Consider the following 27,877-nt stretch of genomic DNA (forward strand, 5'->3'; position numbering starts at 1 on the left):
AAGTTATGCTTGACAATTTCCTGTCAAGTCTCCAGGAAGTTGATCTATTTTTGAATAAACTGCATAGAAGTGGATGAAATATGACCTAAATAACTGGAGCCTGTATCAGAAAATGCAGTTTGAGTTTTGCTGCCTTCAGGCAGGTGGTACAGCGCTGAAAAATGAAGAGCCCACTGCACTGAAGCCCATTGAAAACCTCCTAGTTATTCCACCAAATACTGATTTCTTAACTACTCCTGAGTTAAGACATTAGCATTGTTACGTCTAAATGAATATTAACTTGTTTTCTTTGCATTATTTAAGATCTGAAAGCACTGCGTCTTTTTCCTTATTTTGATCATTTCTGCAAATGAATACAAAATGTGTGCTTGGAATTTCGAAGGTATGTTGTGAGTAGTTCATAGAATAAAAGAACAATGTTCATTTTAAAAGTGTCAGGTGTAAATCTGCAAAATAAATGTTGTGCAACATCAGTTGGAGAACAGATGTTGCACAACTTGCTGAGAGCATGCAGCGCGTTAGCAGCGTCCACCGACCCGGGCCGAGTTCTGTCTTCGGTCACCAATGTGCCGTCTGGTGATGAGGCGTGACCGGGATTTGTTTGGGAAGAAGTCCGTGGCTTTTTTTTTTTTTGGTTAATTGGGTCTCCGCTGAGTGGCAGCGAGACAACAGGAAGAGGGGCAAAACTAAAGAGCAAGAGGGCAAACGGAGGGAGGCAGAGGGAGGCAGAGGGAGCCGCTCGGGGTCCAAAGCCTGTCGCCGCTGCTGTACAGATGCATTATGCGTGTGTCTGTCCGCAGCTTTTAATTTAGGAATTCAGAGCGCCGCAACAACAGAGGTGGCAAATCGGTTAATGAACCATGGAAGGCATGTAATTACATCCTTTTGATCCGGCGCAGAGGCACAAATTGTCTCTGATGGCTGAGGCTGCACATTTTTACCCACTCGGAGTGGGGCACTGTTACTTGATTCATTTCATACCTCAGGGAATGAGTCATGAGGATGCTCAGGTAAACAAAACATGTGTGCAGGTTAAAATCACATCGAGTATCGGCTTCATTTAACAAATGGCGTGCTGACAATTAGGAACAGGAGCTATGTGGTTAAAATGTATCATGACATTTTTGGGTATTTATTCCCATAAAGGCAAAAGTGGTGATAAAAAGTGTTTGAAAATTCATTGTGATGTGTTGTCGCGATAGACTGTATGTCATACATGGTAAAAGCCAATAAATGTAATAAAACGTCGCCCAAATAAAATAGGGCTACATCGTTTTATTATGTGATGTATTTTTACAGCTGAAAAGAAAATAATTGCATGTAGTCACTTTTTTTAAAAGGCATCAGTTTTCTTGTTCATACAAAATTAAAAATCCCAGCAATATAGTTTTTTGTGCCCATCGTAAGCTTGAGTTTATCCTCACGGTAAATAGTGGCGGACCTAGACTTTTAGACTTTAGGAGGCTTCACAGGCGACAATAACAGCATGCGTCTCTGTAACTGCATTGATGCCTAACCCAGATATTTTTCTGGCCCTAGCTGTTAGGGTTATTCCTCACCCTATTTCACACTGTACCTTTACCATCTACCAGCAGAGTGCCGTAGAGCTGTTCAAAAAAAGTGAGGTGAAATGTCTTCATTTGCCTTTGTTGGTAAATGAGACTGGACACTGCATAAGTGCAAACACGTCCACTTGAGTTTTTTTTGCCGATTCTGAAAGTATAAATATTGTGAAAGTGGTTCTAGATGTAGTGTATACGAGCACACAATTTATTTTTCTTGTAGCTTCCCCCCCGTTGACAAATCAGGGGGGATTTGTCAAAATGTACGAGTCTCGAACATTTTACCAGTAGTGATAAAATGTATGAGACCCAGCAGACCTGACAGATAGTTATGTCCAGTTGAACTGGTGGATCCAATTCCTGATTTTTATTTGCTTTGTTTTGGGATTATGCAAGATTTGTGTGTGCGTGCGTGTTTGTGTGTAGTAAGGCCAAAGGGTTGCCCTTTAAATGTATGAGTGATTTTCTCCAACAGAACTTTGTGACGGAAGCTGCTGTTGCTGGTATGTAGGCCAGCAACTCTCCAAACCGCATTACATAAATTAGAGGGACTGACCTTCAGTGCCTTTGTTCCCATTTTCTGATGGAAGCGCGAACAAGACATGAACCTGCAGCAACAACAACAATAAAAGACCCCGTGGTTTCAGAGTGGACACACTCGCGGTTGGGTTTGCGTCATCGCTGAGGGCTGGTACTCATAACGGGAGAGCAGCACACTGATGCTTTGTAGCCATTGTCACTTTTAAGAGATTTTTAGTCCTGGATTGTAAAACACAAACAGACTGGTTATTAAATTTATTAGTCCTCCTTTGGTTTTTACATGTTTTCATGAGATGTGGGTCTGACCTAAAGAACCAGACGGGCTAAAAGAAAGTTGTTTTCATTGAGTTGGTTCAGGCGTCGGATCGGGATGCTTCTTGGGCACTCGAGGTGTTCTGGAAACACCTTAAGATCCATTAGAAGGAGCTGGATTTATCGGAAAGAAGACTGATTGTTTCCCTCTCAAATGTTCACCTCTGCAGTCTAATAGTAAATAAATTAAACAATTGAGATAATTTTTTTTTTTTTAATCTGAACTACATATAGTAATTTTGTCACAATATAAAGTTCAGATTGAACTCTGCCTCTATCTTTAGTCTGCTTTAATCAAACTAATGCCTCGATGTAGAAAAAGTTTGGTTCATTTTTGGTGGTATGAACGGCCAATCGAACTCAAATTAGACCTAAAAAAGCGAACTCTGGTCTGCCTACAAGCCCAGGTCTTTGTTCGATTGAAGTCATTTCATAAATACATATGTTGATGCAAGAAGACTGGAGACCGCTCCAAAAGCAGGAAACGAACTGCAGTGCATTATGGGTAAATACACCCTAAAACGTTCATGAGAGTCTAACGTTGCCAGGAGAAATGACTCGTGATCTTTTCCCAAAAACAAAAGACAAATCCTGCTCAAATCTGATGCCACTCACATTTTGTGAGGAAGGAAGTCGTTTTCATGTTGTGCCCTTCAGCAGTTCTTGGAGCAGCGCCACCACAGGCCAGGGGGTGAACAGGTTTTTCAATTAGTTCGGATCGTTTGACATAGTGCAGCGTGAAAGTGAACTGGCTGAAAATGGAACCATTGTTGAAATTTTGTTCCCCCAAATCAAACAGAGTCTACCAGACTTAACAGATGTGAAAACACACCACCATGCAAGTATATGGTGGTTATGGTGTTAACCACAACCAAATTGGATGAATTGGATGAAACCATGTTTGGGCAACAAGGCCTCACTGAGGGCATCAACCCTTACAGTGTAAATAGTCTCCTATAGTGTTACAAACTTCTTTATAAAATAAGTAAGGAGACCCTTGAGTCGATAAAAGTGGCGTATTCCAAAAAGACCAAACTTTAAAATAAATTGAAGTATTGTTCAGAATTTTTTTGCTGAAGGAGAGCATAGCTACAAATGTCCTTATCATCTCATTTTTTTGTATGTTCTTCTTGCCTCAAATCATTGGAGAAACTGCTTTTGTGCCAAAATGATGACCAGCTTTCCACATCTTCCCGATGAATGTGAACAACGTTTTCCTCCTGGACGCTCTGTGTGGCCTCTTGGCCCACCGCCGCCCCTGCAGCGGCTCTCACTTCAAGATCTCATAGTGTTAATGTTGCAGACTGACCAGTCATTCATCACCAAGGAAACAATTAAATGGGACTTAATGACCCCGGTAGCCTTTGTAATTCCCTCTGCGTATCACCAGTGACGTTCTTTCAGGCTTCGAAGTGAGGACTCATGAGGACCAGCTTCTGTGCGTGTTTGGAGATGGGAATAGGATGTTCAGGGTCTTTTATTTGTTTCACTTTAAGCCCAACCTGACTGGCGCATTCTTTTTTTTTCATGCATTTTGGTTGATTTGCTTCATAGAACAACTGCATTTATACTAACATTAAATTAAACTCTATATTCAATTGGCTAATTAATTGCCATTTGGAGAAAAAAAACCCAGTTGACAACCATGTGTCATTTTCACTCTGCTTAACAATTATCGACAACTCTGTGTCGATCCGTCTCATAGAAGTTTGTAGCTGTGGTGTTTGAAAGCATGCAGCTTTAAATACTTATTTAAATATTTGTTCATAAAGGCTCGCTCGGTAACATCTGTGTGACTTGAAACTGCTCTCGGTCCGTCATCAACTCTTGCATTTGTGCATCTGAGCGGCTGCCTGTCACAACGCTCCAGGCGGGCTTCACACCGAGCACACGGAGGCAGACGACTGTTCACACTCACCATTTTCCCCCCTGGGCAACTTAGAGTTGCAGAGTACCATATGTGGTCACAAAACGGCGTAGCTGCTAAAACACGGCAACTTTTCATTCGAAAAATTCAGCATGAACAGCGTTCTTTTATCTCTTCACAGTAATCTGATTCCTTCACGTTGACTGTTTGCTCTCACTAACTATATTGATTTAATTCCCACTTGTTATTAGCAACAATCACATACCTCTTTATGCCAAACGCAAGCAAATACGAACACCAAATGTTCATAGTTGATCTTCACAATTATTCTGAAAATTGGAAACCCCGTCAGGCTCGCCTTTACTTAGGTTTTGCCGTCACATTAAGCTTTTCAACAACACCAATACAGGAAGTGAAAAGTGAGAGGAGGAAAAACCATTAGTTGAGACGTGAGCTGACGGAAGAACGTCGGGTTCTACCTCTCTTGTTTTTGTGTTTCTGCAGCATCCTGTTTGCTGACATCGAGGGCTTCACCAGTCTGGCGTCGCAGTGCACGGCGCAGGAGTTGGTGATGACGCTCAATGAGCTTTTCGCCCGCTTTGACAAGTTGGCAGCGGTAAGCGCACAACGCATGCAGGCATGTGTAACTTTCAAGGATTGCAGTGGGATTGCATGCTTTTATTTATTTATTTACGTCTTTTCTTCATGTAGACTTTGAGAACTGTTGTTTTTGACTTTTTGAGTGTGAGGGTTGCTATGGAGGCTCACAGACATACAGGAAGAAATAAAGTCATGTTGCATGTTCCCCACTTGTTTTGTGATTGGTCAATCACAAACACGGAAACCCAATTTATAGCGGCCTGAGCGTTAACAGTTTGTTCTGTTCTACTTTGTTTTATTAAATTTTGTCTGATTTATTTATTGTTGGGCAGGTAAAAAAAAAAAATCACAATAGATTTATTTTACATTTTTAATTTGAATAAAATGTGGTGCCTGACTAGTTTCAATTTGGCAATTAGTCCTCATTTACACTTCTATATGTAGTGTTTATGATTACACACACACACACACACACACACACACACACACACACACACACACACACACACACACACACACACACACCGACCAGAACCGCTTGTGGTTTTAATGTCTAGAAGCTTCAGACCCGTTGGGGCAGAGACCAGTCCAGCTTCCAGTTCTCAAAGCTCAGAAATGAAAAGAAAGAAAAAAAGAAGTGTTTAAGTGTTTAAGTGTGGTTCAGATGGTTCAAATGTTGCTTAGGCAGAATTTGGAGTGCAGCCATTTAGCCAAGACTTATAACAATGTTGTTGTTTGGGGACAAGTCAGATGGGGAAAACAAAGTCCAGCTTTCAATGTATTTTCTTTGGCTAAATAAGAACAATCGGCAGTTAAAATAAAATGTATCTATCTGATCAGAAATCAGAACTTTAAAAACTTTATTATTTGAACACTGATTTGTTTTTCTCTCTCAACGTATTGAAGTTCCAGCAATTCTTCTCATTTGAATATGAATTTATTGATCTTGCGAAACTTCCAAGAATCATGAAACAATTTTAAAATGACAACAAATATTTCTGACATATTAGCCGTCAGTTTGGACGGCAAAGATTTTTTTTGCAAGGATATTAAGTCAAATTAAATCGTTAAAGATTGTAGAAAGAAGTAGTTGGAGTAAATAAAATAAAAAAACTTTGTAAATTGAAGTGACTTCCACTTTCGATGAGAACGATTGTGACACAGCAGCATAAAGCAGTGGTGTTCAAACTAAAAATAGTTTTTATGTTTAATCCCTTCTTGGAGATTCTGTAGTTTTGTAAATAAATAGCAACATTAATATCATCTTCACTGCCTTTTCTGAAGCTTCCCAGTTATTAATATCTGCCCCACAACCTTGGGAATGCTGATATATTTATCATTTATCCAGCGTCAGCGTGTGTTGAGCTGATCCTCGGTTCCTGTCATTTGTTTATGAAAGGTGAAACAATCGGCTGCTGATCAATATTTATGAACTGAACAGGCATAATGCTGTCGTAAAGCAGAAATGTTGCATCTGACACTTTTATCTCCATGCCAGATGTACCTTCTGTCTCTATGTGCACACACACACACACACACACACACACACACACACACACACACACACACACACACACACACACACACACACACACACACACACACACACACACACACACACGCTCACTCTTTCCTTACACAGTGGCTCCTTTTGTATTTTTGTCCGTGTGCTAAACAGATACTCAGGTGGCTATCATGAGACATTACACTCTCCCAAACCCTTGGGATGCGCACACGCAAACACACACAAATACACACACATGACTTATTCGATGTTGGCTCACACATCAACTCCCAGCATGATATCTACACTGAGGTTCTTTATTGTTTTTAATGGACTGCGTTTGACATTTTTAAATCCTGCTTTTCGTCACTTAGCATCTGTTTGCTAAACTGCTGAGCTCCAGTGGTTGGCTGCTAATTAGCCTTCGATGTTGAGTCTTCATAACGAGTGAGCAAGTCAACAAACGTCTCCGTTTCTGTCAGAGGAGGGACAGAGACATTTCCACCCAGTGCTGATGACAAAGATGCAATACAATAAAATACTGTATTTTCTGGACTATAAGTCCCACCTCTTGTCACAGATTTGGCTGGTCTTGCGTTTTATGGTCCGTCAGAGAGAAAGGCTTAAACTCTTGCTTTGGAATTTTGCCTCAAATATTGCATTTCGAATAGTCCTCTTTGATATTGGTGTTGCATGCACTGGCGCTGTTGTGACGATTTTTTGCGCTATTTTGTGCAGCTCTGATGCAGTTTTACTTCCACTAGTCGATGAGATTCTGCGCCACAGGCAGACAAAGAAGAACACATTCAAAAGAAGAACAAAGCCTTCGCCGTTGTTTCTGCTAACCAGTAGCACCGAATGCGAGCCGTCCGTAAGAGTTGTCCAAGCAGTTCAGGCAGAGTTGCAGCTATTTTACATTTTGTTGCTGTTTTTGAAAGACTGTTTTTATACCCAAAGCATCACAGCGAACCTAAATCTTCAAGTGAATTTCAAATGGGGCCTGTAAATGTTGCTTGAGGAACCCCAACTATGAACGTTACTGCAGTGAAGAATATAAACCTATCCCACTCCCACAAAAGAAAGTCTGTCTCAGATTTACTCAAAGGCAGATGTATGATGTCTTCTTTATTCTTTTAATATTTCCACATGATATAACATGGCTCCTAGGCTGTACTGTATGCTGGGATGTTTGACAAAAAGCTTTGAATTGAACACTGGATCACACGGGATTTTGTGGCAGTTTTTGTACAATATTTAAAGCAAAATGGAGAGAACTTCATTAATGTTTCACGTACGTTTGCTTCTTGGTTAATACCGTAATGTACATTTCCGTTCTTGCTCCTGTGCCGTGCGGCAGGAGAACCACTGTCTGCGGATCAAGATCCTGGGCGACTGCTACTACTGCGTGTCTGGGCTGCCAGAGGCCAGAGCCGATCACGCCCACTGCTGCGTGGAGATGGGGCTGGACATGATTGAGGCCATCTCGTAAGTCTGGGAACGGCGTTAATATACCGTTTCTGCAAGCTGGGCACACTGAAAAAACATGTCTGGCAAACACGAGTCACTAGTGAACCTCAGCAGCAGCATTCACTGAGAGTACAGCTGGTACATTCAGACACGCCAACTGTGTCACTTTTGTGTTTGTTTGTTTCTTCTGTAGGCTGGTGAGGGAGGTGACCGGGGTGAACGTGAACATGCGCGTTGGCATCCACAGCGGCAGGGTGCACTGCGGGGTGCTGGGACTCAGGAAGTGGCAGTTTGACGTCTGGTCCAACGACGTCACGCTCGCAAACCAGATGGAAGCGGGAGGCAAGGCCGGGTCCGTCCAATGAGCTCCCTTCTCCGCTTTCGCTTCCAAAACGTTCCTCCCGATGAGTGTGGAGGGCGAGCTGCATGAGATTTACATAACATCCAGAGCATTTTTTAAGAAAAGGAACGCTTTCATTTCAGGCGCATACACATCACAAAGGCCACCCTGAACTACCTGAACGGGGATTACGACGTGGAGCCGGGAGCAGGAGGAGAGAGAAACGCCTACTTGAAGAGGAGCAACATAGAAACCTACCTCATTGTGGGCTGCAGTCAGAAAAGGGTACGGCTTTCGACGCTGAAGGAGGCAATGAAAGAAAACGGAAATGGTCTTTGTCTCATTTAAAGTTGAAAAGTTGATTTAAAAATAAAAAATTAACAGTAAAATGCCAAAAAGAAATATGGTAGAATCATTATTTTAGCAAAAATAAAACTCTTTTTTAGTTTGGTTCATATTAAAAATCTGAATGTTCTTAAAGGGCCGGGTACACCAGAATGAATTGATAAAACAAATTAAAATGTGAAAATATCAGTAGATATTTTGTCATTGTTTCAGTGTTTTTTTAATCAAAATGAGATTTTATGTTGCCTACTTAGCAATGTTTAAATGTTATTGCACAAATGCATGATGTTAAATGTGTCTTTTTATTACTCGCTGTATCAATTATAGACTATAACTTGACATCAAGTAAGGCTGAGGCAGCATTCACTTAAACTCAACGTTTTTGAGCAATTTTGAGAAAATTTGCTGTAAAATCAGAAAAAGCAGTGGAGTTTTGTTGAGATTTGAACTTTGCAAATTTGTGAAAAACTGGCGAGACTTATTGCTGTAACTGGGAGTCTGGAGGGCCTCGAGTTTTTAGTGGAAGCTGAACAGAGGTAGTTTAAACAGGTGAATACAGAGCGATTGGGAATATTCTCTTTATTCAGACTTTTATGGTGTTGGTTGAATCCAACTCAAAACTAAAGAAAGTTGGGGCTGAAATTGAGCAATTTTTTTCAAATATTGACTTTTTGCTTCCCATTTATTGCTTCCGGTTTTGATTGCACTTCACAAATATTCACATTAAAACTCCAGTAAAACACTGCGACGTTTGTGTCGATGTGAAAAGCTCCTACTTTAAAGACAGACGTCTCTTTGAAAGCAAACAGCTCCAAGTTAATTTGCTCCCAATATCGTCTGTAAGCTGAGTTTGTGCTCCGAGTTCATCGCCGCCTCCCTGCTTGAGCCTCCTGTTTGTTTATGACTTGATATTTTTGATCAGCCTCCCCCGGCAGTATCACAAGCTGCGACTATAGTTAGCAAGTCATGTGAAGTGATATTTTATTCTCATTCTGCTGCCTGTGGTTCAGGACAAAGGGAACTTTTTGAAGTCTAGATTTTTCCTCCTTTTTTTGGTTAACTTTTATTTTTGTTCTTGCAGTTTTTACAAAACCGTTCAGCTCTGATATCAGATGAGATAAAGAGAGCTGCCCGGGAAATTGCCTGAAACTGTTAAAAACTGTTTTTTTTTTTTTGTTTTGTTTTTTTGTATTTTTAAAGGAATCTAGGCAGACCCTTAAATCTGCAATCATAATATGTGAAAATAAAACGTTTCTTTTTGGCTCAGAACAACTTATTTGTAAGTGGAACATCCCTGTTGGGGCTCCATTATTTTCTTATTAAGCTCAGAAGTAAATGATTTGAACGATCACCACCACACTTCCTTCACATGGTGCAAATTGTGAATTTTAGCCGTTTTTAGTTTTACATTTAATGCCAATAAAATGTAAGCAGACCTCGAGTCAATAAATTCTAAAAATTTAAAAATATTATACAACACGTTTTCAGTTCCTGAAAACTTGTTCAGGATTTTGATTCTTTTTGTGATTTTCTGCAATAAAACAATAAAAAGTGTTTATAGTACTGATATATAAATACTTATGATATTTACTCCTATTAATGACGATAAATGCGACTTTTTATTACTCGCGGTAAAGATTACGGACTATAATCTTTAAGGTTGTGTCAGCTGAACATTTTTGACAATTCTGGAGAAAAATCTGCAACACACTCCCAATTATTAGAGCAAAAGATGTGAAGATTTGCATAAATTTCTCAAGAAACTGGATGGACTGATATAATTTGGCAGCAAACAGATAAAAACTGCATTGATTCGATTGCTAACATAATATTTAAGGTGTTTAGTCTAGAAATCAGAGGGCCACATAAAAAGTTGTTGCCATCAAGTTTGTGCTTCAAGGTTTTATGCCGTTCAGTCATTTCGTGCTTCAGCCTCTGCATCCTTTTGCTCCGCAGAAAGAAGAAAAGGCGATGATTGCCAAAATGAGTCGACAGAGGACCAACTCCGTCACCCACAACAGCGGCCACTGGGCTGACCGTGCCTTCCACAACCACATCTCCAAGGAGATGAAGAGGATGGTGAGCAACATCAACGCCGTCAGACTGCTTGGCTTGCCCGGTTGTGATCATTTACTCATCAGAGGGCCACAGCCAGGGGAATACATAGCAATAATAATAGGGGCATGGGGAAATGCCCCCCAAAGCGTTAGACTGAGTGATGCTAACCTGCTGCTCTTGCGAATCATCGAAGAGCAAAAGCTCAAATAAAAATGATCTGTCAGCGAAACTCTGCTGGACTGTGATCACGTCTTTAAATGTATTTCTAGATTTTTCAATTTCTCATGTAACAGAACCAATACCTGGCTGATAAGTTTTTTTCTATAACTTTTGTATTTATGTAGAATTTTTATTCATTAAACACAATTTGACTAAAATATCTCGGGTCTAACGTCACCTTCGCTGTGTAATCCTGACTTCTTTCCGCCCACAGGAAACATTTCCTGTTTCTGTTTCTCGTTGCCTCAGGCTGATCATTATGTCATCAGGTCCATTATAACAGTTATTTTTGAGGTAATAATACCAGGTTTGCAGCTGATTGCTGTCATTAGGTCGAACAACGTTGCAATCGGGAGGCGTTTGGATTTAGGTTTTTTTTTAACACATAAAAATGAAATAAAAATGTTTGAAGTAAAAATCCCATGTGGCCAATCGTAGATATAATAGGGGTGAAAAACATCTAACTGCTGCGTTTAAGTCATGTAACATATATGTAAAATATTAACCATCATCATTTTGTCTAAGAGGACGTCATATGTGTTCAGTATTTTAAAATCCTTCTCACTTCGTAATTTGAATATGAACAACAGGTTTGTTTATTTCTATTACTAGAACATTTTATAGATTAATGACACAAACTCATGTTTTCAAGCCTTTACTTCTGTTAGTTACAATTTTCCTCTTACATCTAATGAAAACACTATTAAGATTTGGATATTGCATCAGCACGAAAAGTAAACGCATTTTGGAAAAATAATTAAAATAACGGGATCAGTAAAATGCATGTTGGCTTAAAAGTTGTAATTTTTGTAAAGGGACTTCTCATTCGGACAAATGAGTGGAACATGTATTCTCAATTTTCTAAAGTCTGTACTTTAGATAATTGTTCAGAATGACTTTTACTCATAGTCAAAAAAAAAACATGGCCTCTTTTAGCTTCATTAATAAGTCAATAAGTATTCAAGTTAACAGTTGTTTTCTTTTATGTTCCTGTTCTTCAGGGTTTTGAGGATCCCAAAGACAAGTGAGTAACAACTACGTCATCATATGGTCACATTTATTAGTTCTCCTGGTAAGAACGTTAAATTTAGGCACAGTTGCCGATTAGTTTCTGAAATCTTTTGGAAAATGCTAACCTTCAATTTGAGTGCCTCCGATACTGGGCTGCTAACACAACATTACCTTCTCTGCCCATTGCAGAAAATCTTTGCTTTGTAACTCAACCTACAAATGTAATGTTGTAGTTTTGGACTGAGAGCTTTTTGCTGGTGCAGGCTTTCTCTTGCTCTTGGTTCTGTGTGTGGTACTAGACGAGGAGTCATTGCTGAAACTATAAACCCAGACTCAGTCATTTGGTGTCCTTGGACTGCTGTTATTCATCTATTCTCCCCATGACAGACGGAAAAGATGCTTCCCTGGAGGGCGACGGCTCATCTAAGTAGCAGTGTTCGCAATGTTCACAAAGTTTCTGTCTCATGTAGCCAAATTCATTTTCATAAGCAGGAATCTCACCTCAGATATTGTCATTCACAGTTGACCTGCTCAGAGATGAAGCGCCAACCGTTTCAACCAGAGAATAAAGAAAAAAAACATTTTTAAAGAAATTATTCTGTCCTTATTATTCCAATCTTTTGTTTTTCTTACTTTTTTTCTTCAAATAAGCTTGGTATAATTCTTAGTCTAGTTTGTAAATCATGCCAGGTTGAGTGATTTGTAGGGTAAGACATTCAGAGATAAACCTGAATGTTTATTTCTCTGTTATTACACTGTGTAATAACCTGTGTAATGTTTGTTATTACACTGTTATTAAAAGTGTAATAACAGAAACTGCTTATCTCAAAGATCAGTTTTATCTCAAAGATCAGTTTTATGTGATTTCTAGCCACATAGTGTGATTTTATAACACAATTTACCTCCAGTTGTTATAAAAACACTTCAATATTTCACTTCTAATTAAAGTGGATCAAAATGATTTTTAATTTTTTAATTAAGATGCATTTTCATCAGTGTGTATTCTTTTTTTTTCTTCTGCTGCATAGCTAATCAGTGAATTGTAAAGTAATAAACCAGACAGAGAAATTATCATAATCCAGACAAACGTGGGGTGATTAGTCCTTTTGTTTCGGTCAGATGAAATAAAAACAAGAGGACAAACTTTTTTATTTTTTTATTTATTTTTTTTTACCCTCCACTTTGTCCTCAGAAGTAAATGTCACTCCGTCTCATCTTGTTTTATTCAGGCATTTTATTTTCAGGAACACGCAGGAAAACCTGAACCCGGAGGACGAGGTGGACGAGTTCCTGGGCAGGGCCATCGACGCGCGCAGCATCGACCGCCTGCGCTCCGAACACGTCAAAAAGTTCCTGCTCACCTTCAGAGAACCCGACCTGGAGAAAAAGGTTCGGCCGCACACAAGCACGCCGCCGGGAGCATCAGCGGATAAACGGTTGTGACAGGCAATCTGCAAAAAGAAATAGTAAAAAAAAAAAGCTTTCTCCTTTCTGTGACTGGAGGACGTCGAAGGAGAGGGAGAAACACAGAAACGGGAGGTTGTGTTTGGAAGTGGAGAACTGAAAGTCAAAGTAGGAACACGGCTTCAGATGGACGGAACTGCTGCATCAAGACTGAACGTGTTTCTGACCCAGTTTGACTGTTTCTGCTGCAAACGCTGTTATCCTCAACTCAGCCATAAAGGCTTACAAAGATACAACTAATCACAATAACTTAATAAAAACAATTTGAAGACTAAAGAAAGTACAAAAATGGAAACAATTTAAATAAATCAGAATCAAATAGATTCAACTGAAATGCATTTAAAGCCTTTCAGAGGCAAAATATTAGCTGTTCAAAATGTCAAATTACTCTTGTAATTTAACATTTAAGTCCCATTACAATTATGGACTACTAAACCAATAGCACCATTAGTTAAACTTTTATAGCTTGACTCATAAGGCTAAAGAAAAGGTATTGATAAAGTAATTATTGATTGTGTCTATTGACGTTTTTGTGGGATTTTTTCTTTCTTCCTTGAAGCACGGAGTCTCATTACGTTGGTTGTCTGTTCTTCCCTGTTTCCAGTACTCCAGACAGGTGGACACCAGGTTCGGCGCGTACGTGGCCTGCGCCGCCCTCGTCTTTTTCTTCATCTGCTTCATCCAGATCGTCATTGTGCCGACGTGAGTCACACTGTAACGGTGACAGACGCTCAGATCCTGGCTGCATGCGAGAGCATTCAGTGGAGGAGAAACGTTTGGTTGAAAAATGTGTAAAATCAGCAATGTTAATGCTATTAATTATTATTATTAGCTAAGACTGACATGAGACACGAACATAAACGTTTATGACTGGTGTCATGAAGTGTCGTAATGACACTTTTAATGCAGAGTTGCATTAAAATTGAATTAAAAGTGTCAACTTTGCATTAAAAGTGTTATTATTTACCGAATGACACATCATGACAACAGTCGTAAACATTCTCCTTCAGACTCCTTCATGTTCATGACTGGTGTTATGTTTTGCTTATGACAGGGTCACGTCACTCTTATGCACCCCTCTGTCACCCAGAAATGTTTGCACACTTTCTCCTTCCACTCAACCTTCCATTAGAGTGCTTGGAAAGGCTTTCTGTGAACAGCCAGCTTCTTTACATATGACCTTATACGGCTTATCCCTTACCTTTTATTGCATCTGCTGTAATATGACAAAAAATACTGTTTTTCATGGCTTTGTTTGTACTTGTATATATATATGCTGGAATAATTAGCTGGCCAAAGGAGGAGATAAAAGCCACAGATATTAAGACTAGAAAGCTACTAACCATGCATGGAGGGTTCCACCCCAAATCCAGCACCCTGAGACTGTACACGAGCCGCAAGGACGGAGGCAGAGGACTAGTGAGTGTGAGAACCACTGTCCAGGATGAAACAACTAAGATCCATAAATACATCAGGGACAAAGCCTCAACAGACAATGTGCTCAGTGAATGTCTCAGACAACAGGGAACGGAGGTTGAGGTGCCAGAGATACCATCATGGGAGGACAAGCCCCTACATGGGATGTACCACTAGCAAATAACCCAAGTGGCTGATATCAGTAAATCCTACCAATGGCTGGAAAAAGCTGGACTCAAGGACAGCACAGAGGCCCTCATCCTGGCCGCCCAGGAACAGGCCCTAAACACCAGAGCAATAGAGGCCCAGATCTACCACACCAGACAAGACCCAAGGTGTAGGTTGTACAATGAGGCCCCTGAGACAGTCCAGCACATCACAGCAGGGTGCAAGATACTGGCAGGGAAAGCGTACATGGAGCGACATAACCAAGTGGCAGGAATAGTGTACAGAAACATCTGTGCAGAATATGGACTGGAAACCCCAAGATCAAAGTGGGAAACACCCCAAAGGTGGTGGAGAACGCCAGAGCTAAGATCCTGTGGGACTTCCAGATCCAGACAGACAGAATGGTGAACCAACCAGACATTGTCGCAGTGGATAAACATCAGAGGAAAGCCGTTGTGGTTGATGTAGCAATACCAAGTGATTGCAACATCAGGAAAAAGGAGCACGAGAAACTGGAGAAATACCAGGGCCTCAGGGAAGAACTGGAGAGGGCCTGGAAGGTGAAGACCACAGTGGTGCCTGTGGTCATCGGGGCCCTCGGGGCAGTAACCCCCAAACTGGAGCAGTGGCTACAACAGATCCCAGGAACAACATCAGACATCTCAGTCCAGAAATGTGCAGTCCTTGGCACAGCCAAGATACTGCAGGACCCTCAAACTCCCAGGCCTCTGGTAGAGGACCCGAGCTCAGAGGATAAGAACCACCCGCGGTGGGTGAGAAGGGAATTTTTATATATATATATATATATATATATATATATATATATATATATATATATATATATATATATATATATACACACATATATATATATATATATATATATATATATATATATATATATATATTTTTTTTTTAAGCATATTTGAATTTTCTGAAAAGCCTAATTTTAGGTTTTCATTAGCTGCAACTCATTAAAATGATCAGAAATAAACTGATGTTATGTAACTTTTGTGTTTTTAATGAAGAGAGAGATTTAAAACAAAAGTTGTGAGGAAGCTGGTTATAAACTCAACTCTTTTTCCCACTTTGTGGTGAGAATTTGTGGCCTAGGCTGTGAAACCTTGTCGAATCAGGTGAGCTTCTCCGCGCCTCAGGTTTTTCTCAGATACTCGTCTTACTGTCAGAGCCGTCCTGCTTTGACAGAATCGGGACTCGACTCCAGATCCGTCTGTAAGAAACAACGTTCAGCTGCACTTTGGGCCGTTTTGGCTTCGCGGGAAGCGGCTCATGAGAACGACATGGTGCACCGTGAAGATAACTCCGTTCCTCCTGACCAATCAGAACGTAAAGTGTTTTTACATAATCATTAAGCGGAAAGACGCAGAAGAATCATTTCACACCTGGCAGCACAAAAAAACCCGATGTCTTGACGATGCAGATCTGCTCCTACAGGGAGGATGGAAACAGTTTCCTCCTGCCAAATGAGACGTCTATTTTACTCATTCAGTTCAGATATGTATACAGTGACATCACACAGCTCAGTTATGGGGTTTCAACCAGCAGCTTGTCTATATTAACTAATCGTGTAAGTAATAATCTATTTCCTTTCTGCAGCTCCAGTCTGATGATCGGCTTCTTCATCACGTGCTTCATCATCCTGACGGGCGTCATGTTCATCTCAGCTGTGTACTGCTGCTTTGGAGTGAGTGAAATCCACAACCTGTAGCTAAAATATCATCTTTTTAAAAATTATTTTTGTTTATTAAAGACCTTTCTTAGTGTTGTATGATGGTTACATATATTCAGCAGTGTTTACTCTGTGAAAATTAACCTTCGCTGGTTATTAGGAGCCTTTCTGAAAGATCCGAAGAGCAACAGCAGGTTGCAGACCTCTGGCCTAAAAGAACAGCAGACGGGTCTCCAAATGCCGTCTTTTCAAATAGCCTGTTACATCTCTGTCTGTCAGTCTGAATGATCTTGAAAATCTCAAAAAGTGGTCTAACTACCATGAAAGAGTGTTGTAGTTGGAGCGACCTTGTGGTGTGTTCACTGGTCAGAAAACAGATTGGATTTTTTATTTTATTTTAAAACCGACGTCTCGGATCACCAGATGAATTATCGGTGGATCTCTCCTGTAGTGATGCGCCATTGCTAAATACTGTTAGCATCGATATGAGTCTGCGCTCACTTGTATCAAAAGGATGTTTCAGCTGTTAACTGTACTGTAGCTTTGTTTTCTTTGTTGTCTTTCAATACACAAAGTAAGAATATATCATTTTATGATAAATATATAATTTTTAACATCTGCTTTTGGCATTTCGACAAACACCGTTCACAGTCTGATTCCGATATCTCTAAAAGATGGAGTTATATTCCCATGGCTCCTGTTTTTCGTCCTCCTCCGCTTGTTTTGTTTTGCCCACAGTGGAGGCTGATCTGCCAGCGTGTCGTCCTCAGGAGATTTAAAAAAAAAGAAGATCACAGCAGGGACGCGTTTCTGAATACATTTCTTCTGAGCCGTCTCCAAAATCACCAGGATCGCAAGCTAACGGTGTTTTCTTTTTAAATTAGTTGCACTGTGTGTATCCTTGAGTTGTGGAGATAAATACAAATAATGGATGAGTCTTTAGTCCGGTCCACTGCGGCTGATGACTCACAGCTGGAAGATGTGCCTTAGATAGAAAAAAATGTTGTGAAGTGAGATTCTGTGTTCTGCAGCAGGAGACGTTCTGCTCCTGTGGACTAAAACAAGAAACCGAGTAGGGCTGAAACAATTAATCGGATTAATCATAATGAAATTGATTATCGAAGAAATCGTCAAACTAATTTAGTGATCGATTAACTGAGGATACAGACTCCAAAAAAAAGTCTATTTGCTGACAGAAGAACATATTCAGAGGAGTAATTAACCCAAAACCGCACAAAATGCACTGATGTTGAATCAAGCAGAAAGGCCTGAGCACCATGTTGATGCAAGAAGTAATTTTTTTTTTTTTTTTAGCAACATCCTTTGAGTTCACTACAGGTATTGCATTTTAGGCAATAAAATGTTTTTTCTCATGTAAAAAATTCATCTTAATACTTGTTAATTTGTATCTTTTAAATAAAAAATCTGCAGAATGTGCCAATATTTTAGTCCAATTAGTCGATTAATTGTTAGATTAAACAACTGAATGATCGGTAGCTTCAGCCCTAAATCTGAAGGTGAATGATTAATAAGTTCTATTATTTTCCCACCAGATCTTCCCCGCTCCTCTGCAGACTCTTTCCAAAAGTATCGTCCAGTCCCGACTCAACAGCACCTTGGTGGGTGTCTTCACCATCATCATCGTCTTCCTGTCCGCTTTCATTAACATTGTAAGCAAGATGTACAGATTTCTTACCGAAGTCGGCGTTCGCGCGCGGGAATGAGCCGAGTCCGCTCACTGACGCTTGGTTTGGCTCAGTTCACCTGCAGCAGTCACGACCTGCGGAGCTGCATCGAGTCGGAGCTCAACATCAGCCGGGACCTGGTGGACGCCTGCCACGCTGTCCTCCTCAACTACAACCTGGACACCCAGCACGGCTCCTGCGGAGACGACGCCCTCATCTGCAGCTTCCCTGAGGTGAGTGCATGTCTGAAAACAAACTTTCGTTTGGTTTCCCCCCACTGTTTGGTAGATTACTTTGTTTTCTGCAGTTTTATTTCACAAGATGTGGCGACAAGAATGGTCGTTTGTGGTAATATTATTTGTTTACGGCTTTAAAAATAACAACAAAAAAAAAAACTTTCACTACGAGGCAGAACACTGGAAGCACTGAGGACTTCTGGGCTCTTTTGACTTTTGTTACAGTGTAGGCTAATTAAAGGGGCAGCATTGTAAGTTTTTCATGCACATTGTATCATTTTAAAGCATAATCAAGTAACTTTGTTGCCTTCAGTTGTTATAAAAGTGTCGTATATATCAAATATTAAATAAAGAAAAACAATAAAATGTAACTTCATAATTTAACTCTGTGAAATCAAGCCTCTGTCTCTTTAAGAAGCTCTTGGTGTTTGTCGTCATTTGTTGTCATGGTGATTTTTGTCTTTCCCGCTGACTTTTCGTCTTGTAGCGTCCCAGTCACATGATTAACTGTACAGTTCACTCCTACCCTGAGTTGGGGTTTTTGATTTGGGCAACACAGGCAGGAACTCAGGGCGCCGTCAGGACGGGGGCGGCCGTGTGTCACTTATTCAGCTGGAGTCATAGCACAGTAGTACAACGTCTCACTGTGTGCGTCCACCTCTCCTGTGTCTCTCAGTACTTCACCTGCTGTGTGCTGCTCAGCCTGCTGGCCTGCTCCGTCTTCCTGCAGGTCAGCAGCATCGGGAAACTCTTCCTCATGCTCTTCATCGAGCTGCTCTACCTGCTCATCATAGAGGTGCCTAAAGTGAGCCTCTTCGACAACCAGGACCTGCTGGTCATGGCAAACGCCCTGAATTACACGTGAGTGTCTCCCTCACCGCCGCCGTAGCCAAGTATGCGACGTACAAACCTCACGTCTGATCAGCTCTTCTTCGGTTTCTCCCGTCGCAGCAAACCAGAAAACGGCACAAGGTGAGACCGCCGTCCTCTCTTAAACCGGCAGCGTCGTTCGTTGCCACGCTAATGAATCTAATAATGACCCGCTGGCAACAGATGCTCACGCTAATGAACCAAGATTTACAGAGCAGCTTGTTTGTGTCAGATTCCTCCTTGAAGTATTTACTAATCCCTGTGCTTATTGTTCTGCTGTTTCACTCATCAACCTGTTCGTTTGCGTGTGTATGTGTGTGTGTATCCCAGGTGTTTGGTGGACAACAAGGTTCCTCTGAAGATCATGACCCCCGTGGTGATCACCGTCTTCGTCCTCGCCCTTTACCTTCACGCCCAGCAGGTGGAGTCGACGGCCAGGCTGGACTTCCTCTGGAAGCTGCAGGTGGAGTCCGAGAGGCTGCGTGTCATTTCCTGTCCTTTGCTTGAAATGCGGCCGCATACGTTCAATCCCGCTTGCAGTCTGATAAATTCAGGGTCTAAATGTCAAACGATGCTTATCTAAGTCAGGGGTCAAGCCCAAACTCTTATGTCACAAAAGGCCAAAAGTTGTTTTTTTTTTTTTACCTACTCTGTAAACATTGCATGCTATAATTTAATTAAACTCATAAAGTCGTAGGATTTGTTTCTGCAAAGTAATTTTTCAATTATTTTAGATATAAAAGTTTAAAAGGGTCCAGCAGGAGGCTTTTATAAAATATAATTTTGTAAATTTTCTAGATATCAATTTGGGGGAAAAAAAGAACACAATTTAGTTCACTTTGATCAGTAAAGTCAAGATTTGGGTCTCTTTCTATTATTATTTCTAAATGCTTGCTGTATTTCACCAAGTTTATTAACTCAATCAAAAGCTGATTTGGGTGCGACAAAGTTTAATTTTAAGTAAAAGTCACCGATTCACAAAACACGATTAAAATCTGATGATTTGAAGACAAATACTTTGTGTTGTAGTCAGTACGTTCCATTGTAGCAAGATTTTACTTTGTGATAATTTTTTCCTCATTAAGAATAGAAAGTCTCCATCTCTTCATGGCCAAATTTGCGTCATTCCTGAATTGAAACTAGGAGCCACAAACAATCGGTCCAGGAGCCGCAAATGGCCCTCGAGCCAAACCTTGAACACCCCTCATTTAAGCGGTTGATATTTTCACATTTTGACATTCAGTGTTTAATTCTTTTGAACATTTGCAGTAATTATTTTCGTGTTAATATGCTTGAAGGGCATCAAAATAAGATCGAACTAAAAATATTGCTCTTTTTATCTTTAAATACAATTAATTAATTACAGACCCAGCAATTAACTCAGTTCAAATTTTTATTTAATTTCCATCACTAATTAAAACAAACTTTAGTTATTCACCAATTTTACCATTTATAAAGTGGAATCCATTTATCGTAATGTTATGACTTGTGAAGTCAGTGAAACATGATCCTAAGTATGGATCTTTCGCCTTACATCTCTGCGCTAGAGCGCTTCCCTCCACAGATGAGTGTGTCCTTTTCTATTTTGAACTTTGACCCCACCTCCTCCAGGCCACAGAGGAGAAGGAGGAGATGGAGGAGCTGCAGGCCTACAACCGCCGCCTGCTCCACAACATCCTGCCCAAAGACGTGGCCGCTCACTTCCTGCAGCGCGAGCGGCGCAACGACGAGCTCTACTACCAGTCCTGCGAGTGCGTCGCCGTCATGTTCGCCTCCATCAGCAACTTCTCCGAGTTCTACGTGGAGCTGGAAGCCAACAACGAAGGAGTGGAGTGTCTGCGGCTGCTCAATGAGATCATCGCCGACTTTGATGAGGTAAGCGCGGACGCTGCCGGGATCACAGTCTGTGGTTTTTAGTGGCTTCGGTGAGCGGTTCGTCCATTAGCGTCAGTGGAGATTTCTCACTCAATGTTTCCCCAGCTGCATAAAGGGGATCTAAAAATACCCTTCAGCCTAAAGGGAAAAATGGAAATTCACAGCAATGTCCCTCTCTTTTTTGTGGGGGAATATTTTTGACCTTCCTCCTGCCCTCAACAGATCATCAGCGAGGATCAGTTCCGTCAGCTGGAGAAGATCAAGACCATCGGCTCCACGTACATGGCGGCTTCCGGTCTCAACGACTCCACGTACGACAAGGCCGGGCGCTCGCACATCCGCGCCATGGCTGACTACGCCATGCGGATGATGGACCAGATGAAATACATCAACGAACACTCCTTCAACAACTTCAAAATGAAAATAGGTCCGTGAAAGAACACGCTGCGGCCATGTTTATCCAACACGTCACTTTAGCAGGAGAAAGAGACATACATGGGGAGCCATATAACGATTTCTAGATTTTCCTAAATGTCAGTTTGGAATAACTTTCAGAGACAAAGGGAACGGCTTAATCGTTTATTTTGCAATGTATCAATCTGTTTTCACAGGTCTAAACATTGGCCCAGTGGTTGCTGGGGTGATAGGGGCCAGGAAACCCCAGTACGACATTTGGGGGAACACAGTAAACGTAGCGAGCCGCATGGACAGCACAGGCGTCCCGGAGAGGATCCAGGTAACTGACTGAACAAAATCTGCCTGAAATTCCTTTAGAACTTCAAGTAAAAGTCCAGAAAATGGCTTCAGACTGACTTTCTCAAATTAACTTGCTAATTTGAGGCACCTGTGAAAAACACTGTATGCTAACAGTAATGTTAGCTGGCTGCAAATACAAATGGCAAAGCTGAAATAATTTCCAACTCATGGAAAAGATAGCAGAGCTGGGTTCTGCAGGACTCAAGAAAAGCAGCAGTTTTTCTTGAAATTTCCATCAGGCGTTGATCTCACAGGTAAGTTGTTTAAATCGTATCAAAAGAAAGTCTTTCTAGTTTAAGACTTAGTAATTTATTCACAAGCACCTAAATACTGTGGCCTTTTACCATTTAAGATAACTATAGTCAAGAACAGATAGAGATTTTCAATGCAACTTTTATTAGTAATTAGCATTGTTAGCGCAGTTAGCTTCACAGGAGATACAAGATGAACAACTCAAAATGACACAAAGCAACTTTCTGAGATTTAATTAACCTTCTTGTTGTCCTAAAACTGTTTTATTTTATTATGAATGAAATGTTCACCATTCAAATGTTCACGTAAAACAGACTTACTTGTTTTCTTTGTTAGGCTTCCTTAACAAGTATCCAGATGGTTAAACTTTTAGAAAAAAAAAACATCTGTATTGACATGAAACACAAGTTTATACATAGTTTTTAAGATTAACATGAATATCATCTACAATTTCAGACATTTTAAACCTTCTAAATATGTAGAAGTCTATTTCTTGGGTGGATTTTTGTCCGATTTTTATCAACTTGACCCTTACCTTAACCCTAAACTTGGGGGGGTTAGGGTTAATCCTAAACTCGGGGTTAAGGTAAAGGTTATGTATGTGATGGTTAGGGTCATGTAATGGTAAAGGCTATGCTTTAGAAATTAATGGAAGTCAATGTGAAGTCCCCACAAGCAAAACACGACTGTTTGTGTGTAGACTTTATGTCTATCACATTTTCTCAAAAGTTGAAAGAACCAAAAAGTGACGGTGAATCTAAAGCAAACTTTTTACACACAGGTGACGGCGGATTTGTACCAGCTGCTGAACTCCTACAACTACACACTGGAATACCGAGGCGTCGTCACCGTCAAAGGCAAAGGAGAGATGATGACCTACTTTCTCATGGCTGGACCCCCCGGCAGTTAACCTTTAACCTTTACTAGGTGACAATCAGACCCATGGGAGGTTGCGCACCTTCTCTCGTAACGAGCTGGCTTACAGAACTCTGATAGCTTTGGGCAGATGGAGGGTTTTCCCCTCACGCTCCTTGAACCGGTCGACGTCGAAAGGACAGAAGGATTCTTCCTTCTTTTTTTTTATTATTTTTTTTCAGGAGGAGCTCATGGGCGGCCGAGGGCACGTCTGCTCGAGTCTGAATTTTTGACCAAAGATGTCCAATCGGAGTGCAAAGACAGATTCGTCCAGCTCGGCCCTGACAGAAAACAAAAAGAAAAGGATCCTGGAAGAAACTTGCCCAGTCGGGTTCTCCGAGGGGATTCTTGGACAAAACCTGCAGGGTGACCCGAGCTGTCGCTTCCTCTCCTGCTCTCTTCCTTTTTTTTCCCTGCTGATTCTGAACACTATGTACATGTAAAACCCAGAAAGTTTTATGTGTATGTGGATGACTTTATGTACTGTTTGTATGATATTTTGGTCCCGTTGCTGTGGTACAGATGCAGATTTCTCAATTACGGACACAAAGCCAGCAGCACTGCAGTCCTCGCTTGTTAGTGCGTCCATCTCTCCGTCAATCAGCACCGGACGACCTGCGCGCTTCACAAAAGTGTTCACACCCCGTGAACTTCCTCACGTTTTGTCACTTTAGAGAATACAAAAGTTTATTTCTAAAAAGATATATGTAATAAACCAAGACCGAGACAGGGATACGTGTGAAATTGAAGTGAAAGGAAGGAAAACAGTTTTGCAAATATCTGAAGAGTGTGGAGTGCCCACGTCAATATTTTGTACAAACGCCAGCTGCAACCAACATATAAACTCTAAAATGTTTTACCTTCTTTTTCCAAAATGACCCGAGCTCATTTATATTTGAATTAAGTTTTACTGCAATTGTTTTTATCATCAGAGATTCTTTATCAGTTTTAGCATTAGCTTTGGGATGCTACATTTGTTGGAAGGAAACTTCAAGTCTTTTGGTGCTTTTAAAAGGCTTTACTTCTTTCAACCTGCTGGACAAAAACATCGCCACAGTATGACTGCCACCGCCGTGCTTCTTTATGGGGTGAGCGTGCCCAACATAATGTGTTGGATAGCTGAACTGCCACACATGGTGTTTTGCAGGTAGTTAAAAATGTAACAGCATCTTCTTCCACGTGTCCACATGTCCCTCATGGGCCTCTGTACTGCTTGTTCTCTTGCCACTCATCTTTATTCACCAGCAGGGGAACCTCTGGAGGCAATCGAGCTTTTTTCCCCTTTAGAATAGAAAGAATTTAGCAATTTCTATTTGCACTCCCAGTAAATCCCCATCGACGTCTGACGTTGTGAAGTGGCAAAACGTGAAAAGCCAGACGGGTATGAATACTTTTCTTTTTGGTACTGTATGAGTTACTGCACACTGTTTGTCTCATGGGTGAGGGGATATCACCCCTATAGTATATAGATTATGTTTAATAGAAGAGTCCAACAGTGTTTATATGAAGCTTCCCGTTAGCCTCATTCCTCTCAACCCTGCAACACGAAGATGTTTAAAAAACCCAACCTTTTCTACTCCTAAAGAGGTTTTGTATTTTGACTCCAAAACACCAACCCTACGAGATATTTAAAGATTATATATTTTCTACATTCATATAATACAGAGCTATGTATAAACTACAGTGTGTCTCCACATGTGCACACAGCAGAAACCCTCACTGGTGTTGCCTGATTCCCTCTCCCCTCCTGCTCTTTTCAACAAATCGAGCATACTTTTTTTTTTTTTAAATCTGCAGGAAGTCGACTGCTGGCTGATTAGAAGCGGCCGACGATCTCCCCTTTAATGTGTCTCAATGTCACAGCAGAGAGGAAAACGCGGTCGAATCACTAGATGGAGCGAAAGGCGTCAGCCGTGGTGCTCAGGCGCCATTTTGCACTCCGGTGCTTTCAGCCGTCCACGCCGCCCCGCGCCGCCTGCAGGCCCCCGTTGTTTGCTCGGTTCGGTGGTACGACACAATGAATGTCCAATGTTCTCCAATGAGGCCTTTAATGCGGACTCTAGAGCGACTACCATGATGATGCTCAGCCTGTTGACAGAGACGGATTGAAAATGTGCACTTTTGAAATCTGCCGTTTGTTTGTTTTTTTCTTCTCTCATCAAAGCAGTTTTTCTTTCAGTATTGCTTCTTTGCTCCACATTGCTTTCTCTCACATGCGCAACTTTCACCCGTTGCTTGGATGAGTCAGACTACAGTAATGTAAAATTCTTCGGGATGGTGTCAAACTTTCACCTCAGAATATAAAATAGCACTTAGATATGAAAATCTTCCATCTAAAATTTGCAAATATATGTCAATATATGAAAGGGGTGAAATTAAATAATAAAAAAAAAATCTGTAATTTGTTAGCCATAATCTTTTGCTGACCTGCCAGACTAGACTTCTTCCCACACAAAAACTGCAAAAATTTACTTTCTCACTTTAAACATTAGCAGCTTTTGCAAACATCCATAAATTATACACTGATAATTGAAAAATAATTAAGTTTTATCTTTACGAGCCCTTCAGGAAGTTCTCAGTGTTATGAGCCAAAAGAAAAGGCAGTAACTATAGAGAACTATAGATAAGTGGAATCCAGAGATAAAATTTCAGACTTGCATTCCTCATGTTTCACATCTGGAATAAATCTATTCACACACAAGCAATAAGAACATATCAAGGCTTTTAAGAGTTAAAAATCGCAAAAGGTTTTCTGTCATAACATTCAACAGAAACCTCTGAGTGTGGAAATTAAAGCAGAAAAACCCTTTTTATACGGTTGAGGTAAAACAAACTGAATCAGCTGAAATATGTTTGTTATGCTCAATTTTCTGTACAATATAAACTTAAAACTACTAAAAAATTCAGAAGTATATGATCATGTTTTCTTTTGTATCAAATTCTAGTTATTAACTCTAATTACATGCCAAATATTTTTTTTATTACCAAGTCAATTTTACATTACATAGTTATAATTTGTATTAAAATGTGTGTAAAAAAAAAAAAAGGAAAATTGTAAACTTTTTCAACTTTATTGAAGGTTATCAAAGATCTTAAGCGTCTCACCCCAGCCGTACTGATTTGGTTACTGGCAATAAGGAAAAAAAAGTTTATTTTACTTTTCTGGTAGGATAAAATGGGTAAATCAATATTTTAAGCCTCTGGAAAATAAAACTGCAATATGCTACCCAGGTGATTATTGCCTCAGTAACCTGCTGTTCTGCTGCTGCAACACAACTACACTTTTCAATGCCGTTTTATTTGACTCGCTGAATGTTGTGCCAAATTGATCCCATGCTTGTGTTTTTTCATTTTTTATTTGCTTGAGCTTAAATGCTTTACACCTACTTATTTGTCACACAACGACCCGGACATGAAGCATCTGTGACTAAAGCAGCTCCAGAGAGAAAACGATGGGGTGTTTCTGTTGTCACCATTTTTCTTTCTTTTCTTTTTTTACAGTAAAATAAACTGCTGAGATGTTTCACAGGTACATATCAGCCTTTTTCTTCCATGTTTTGCTTGTAACTGATCAACTCAGTCTTGTGTGTAAAAACAGGTGTGTTGGTATACCAGTGTGCACCTGACTTCTACCAGCAGATGGCAGCAGAGCTCCATCATGTGTATGAAGGATTAAAGCTTGGAAAACAAGACTAGCCGATTGTTGGTTCATCCATAACTGGATTAATACCCATTTACATTTTAGTCAAATCACTAATTGCTTGATTACGTTTGATACTTGGTCAACATTATTAAGCTGATCATGAAATCCTCTTGCGTTCAGAAGAGAACAAGTTTTGTATTTTGTCAGGAAGCACAGCAGTGTTTATTTGAAGCAGACATAATGACGCTGACCTTTTTTGGACAGGAAAATTTGCCCTAATAGGGTGAAATTTGCCACAAAATGATCACTCATTACATGAGGATACGACTCGTGTTTTTCAAGTCAGCAGCACATCCAAAAATCCAGAAAAAGCGCAAGTGTTTTTCAAAAAGCTCATTTGTAATGTTACATATGAGTTTGATGAAAAAAAAAAACGAACAGCAATTACAATTTCTTATGTGTCGTGAGGAGTTTCTAATTGTTCTGGTAATCTGTAGCTTGTTGTTGCACATTAGGAAATGTAATTTGAAAGCAGCTAATTAGCTGTGAAACAACTTTTAATCACTGGCAGAGCAGAAACTTAAGATATGAACTCAGACTTGATGTCGACTCCAGTAAGACACTCAAAAAACGTTGAGAAAAAATAAACACACAACTTCCAGTTTCTCTATACCCTTGTTAATTGTCAGGTAAAAAATAATCTGCATCCATCACTGTAACAGTTAAACTAAAATAAGTTCTCATACATACTTTCCATCAGACCAAATCCATCTCTATGAACAACTGTTTATAAGGCTATGATATTTATTTTTAGGTCTAAAATTATTTTCCCAGCTTGAACAAAATGTATCTTCAAGCATTATGTTTGGTGTGAGAGTGCATTTCATTTACACAGTGCAGATTCATAACATGTCCAGACAACATTGTCGTTTTCATATCCAGAAACGCGTATTGAAATCAATCCAGTGGAAGACACTGATGTAGAAAACACTGACATTCAACAACACGCATTTCAAACCAATACCAGCTTTAACAGTGACGTTCATAATGCCAGGCGGTTACACGTCACTATCGGGAGCTCG

The 27,877-nt window shown here is 40.4% G+C and overlaps 1 protein-coding gene across 1 annotated transcript in view; it reads left to right on the forward strand.

Moving 5' to 3' along the window:
- The window catches only part of adcy5 (adenylate cyclase 5), a 62,326-nt gene extending 35,482 nt beyond the window's left edge, over window positions 1-26,844 (forward strand). Inside the window, exons 4-21 of the mRNA XM_055031508.1 lie at window positions 4,786-4,897; window positions 7,743-7,870; window positions 8,046-8,204; window positions 8,336-8,477; window positions 10,494-10,616; window positions 11,816-11,838; window positions 13,055-13,214; window positions 13,894-13,991; window positions 16,491-16,578; window positions 18,117-18,233; window positions 18,323-18,481; window positions 19,161-19,345; window positions 19,436-19,456; window positions 19,685-19,817; window positions 20,966-21,229; window positions 21,452-21,656; window positions 21,841-21,965; window positions 23,019-26,844. Coding sequence (XP_054887483.1) covers window positions 4,786-4,897; window positions 7,743-7,870; window positions 8,046-8,204; window positions 8,336-8,477; window positions 10,494-10,616; window positions 11,816-11,838; window positions 13,055-13,214; window positions 13,894-13,991; window positions 16,491-16,578; window positions 18,117-18,233; window positions 18,323-18,481; window positions 19,161-19,345; window positions 19,436-19,456; window positions 19,685-19,817; window positions 20,966-21,229; window positions 21,452-21,656; window positions 21,841-21,965; window positions 23,019-23,147 — 2,371 coding nt within the window. The 3' untranslated portion in view covers window positions 23,148-26,844. The remainder of the gene's footprint in view (window positions 1-4,785; window positions 4,898-7,742; window positions 7,871-8,045; window positions 8,205-8,335; window positions 8,478-10,493; window positions 10,617-11,815; window positions 11,839-13,054; window positions 13,215-13,893; window positions 13,992-16,490; window positions 16,579-18,116; window positions 18,234-18,322; window positions 18,482-19,160; window positions 19,346-19,435; window positions 19,457-19,684; window positions 19,818-20,965; window positions 21,230-21,451; window positions 21,657-21,840; window positions 21,966-23,018) is intronic.
- The last annotated feature ends 1,033 nt before the right edge of the window (window positions 26,845-27,877 follow it).

The sequence above is a fragment of the Poeciliopsis prolifica genome, unplaced genomic scaffold (genome assembly GCF_027474105.1).
Source record: "Poeciliopsis prolifica strain line A6 unplaced genomic scaffold, Auburn_PproV2 SCAFFOLD007, whole genome shotgun sequence".
In the NCBI taxonomy this organism is placed as follows: Eukaryota; Metazoa; Chordata; class Actinopteri; order Cyprinodontiformes; family Poeciliidae; genus Poeciliopsis; species Poeciliopsis prolifica.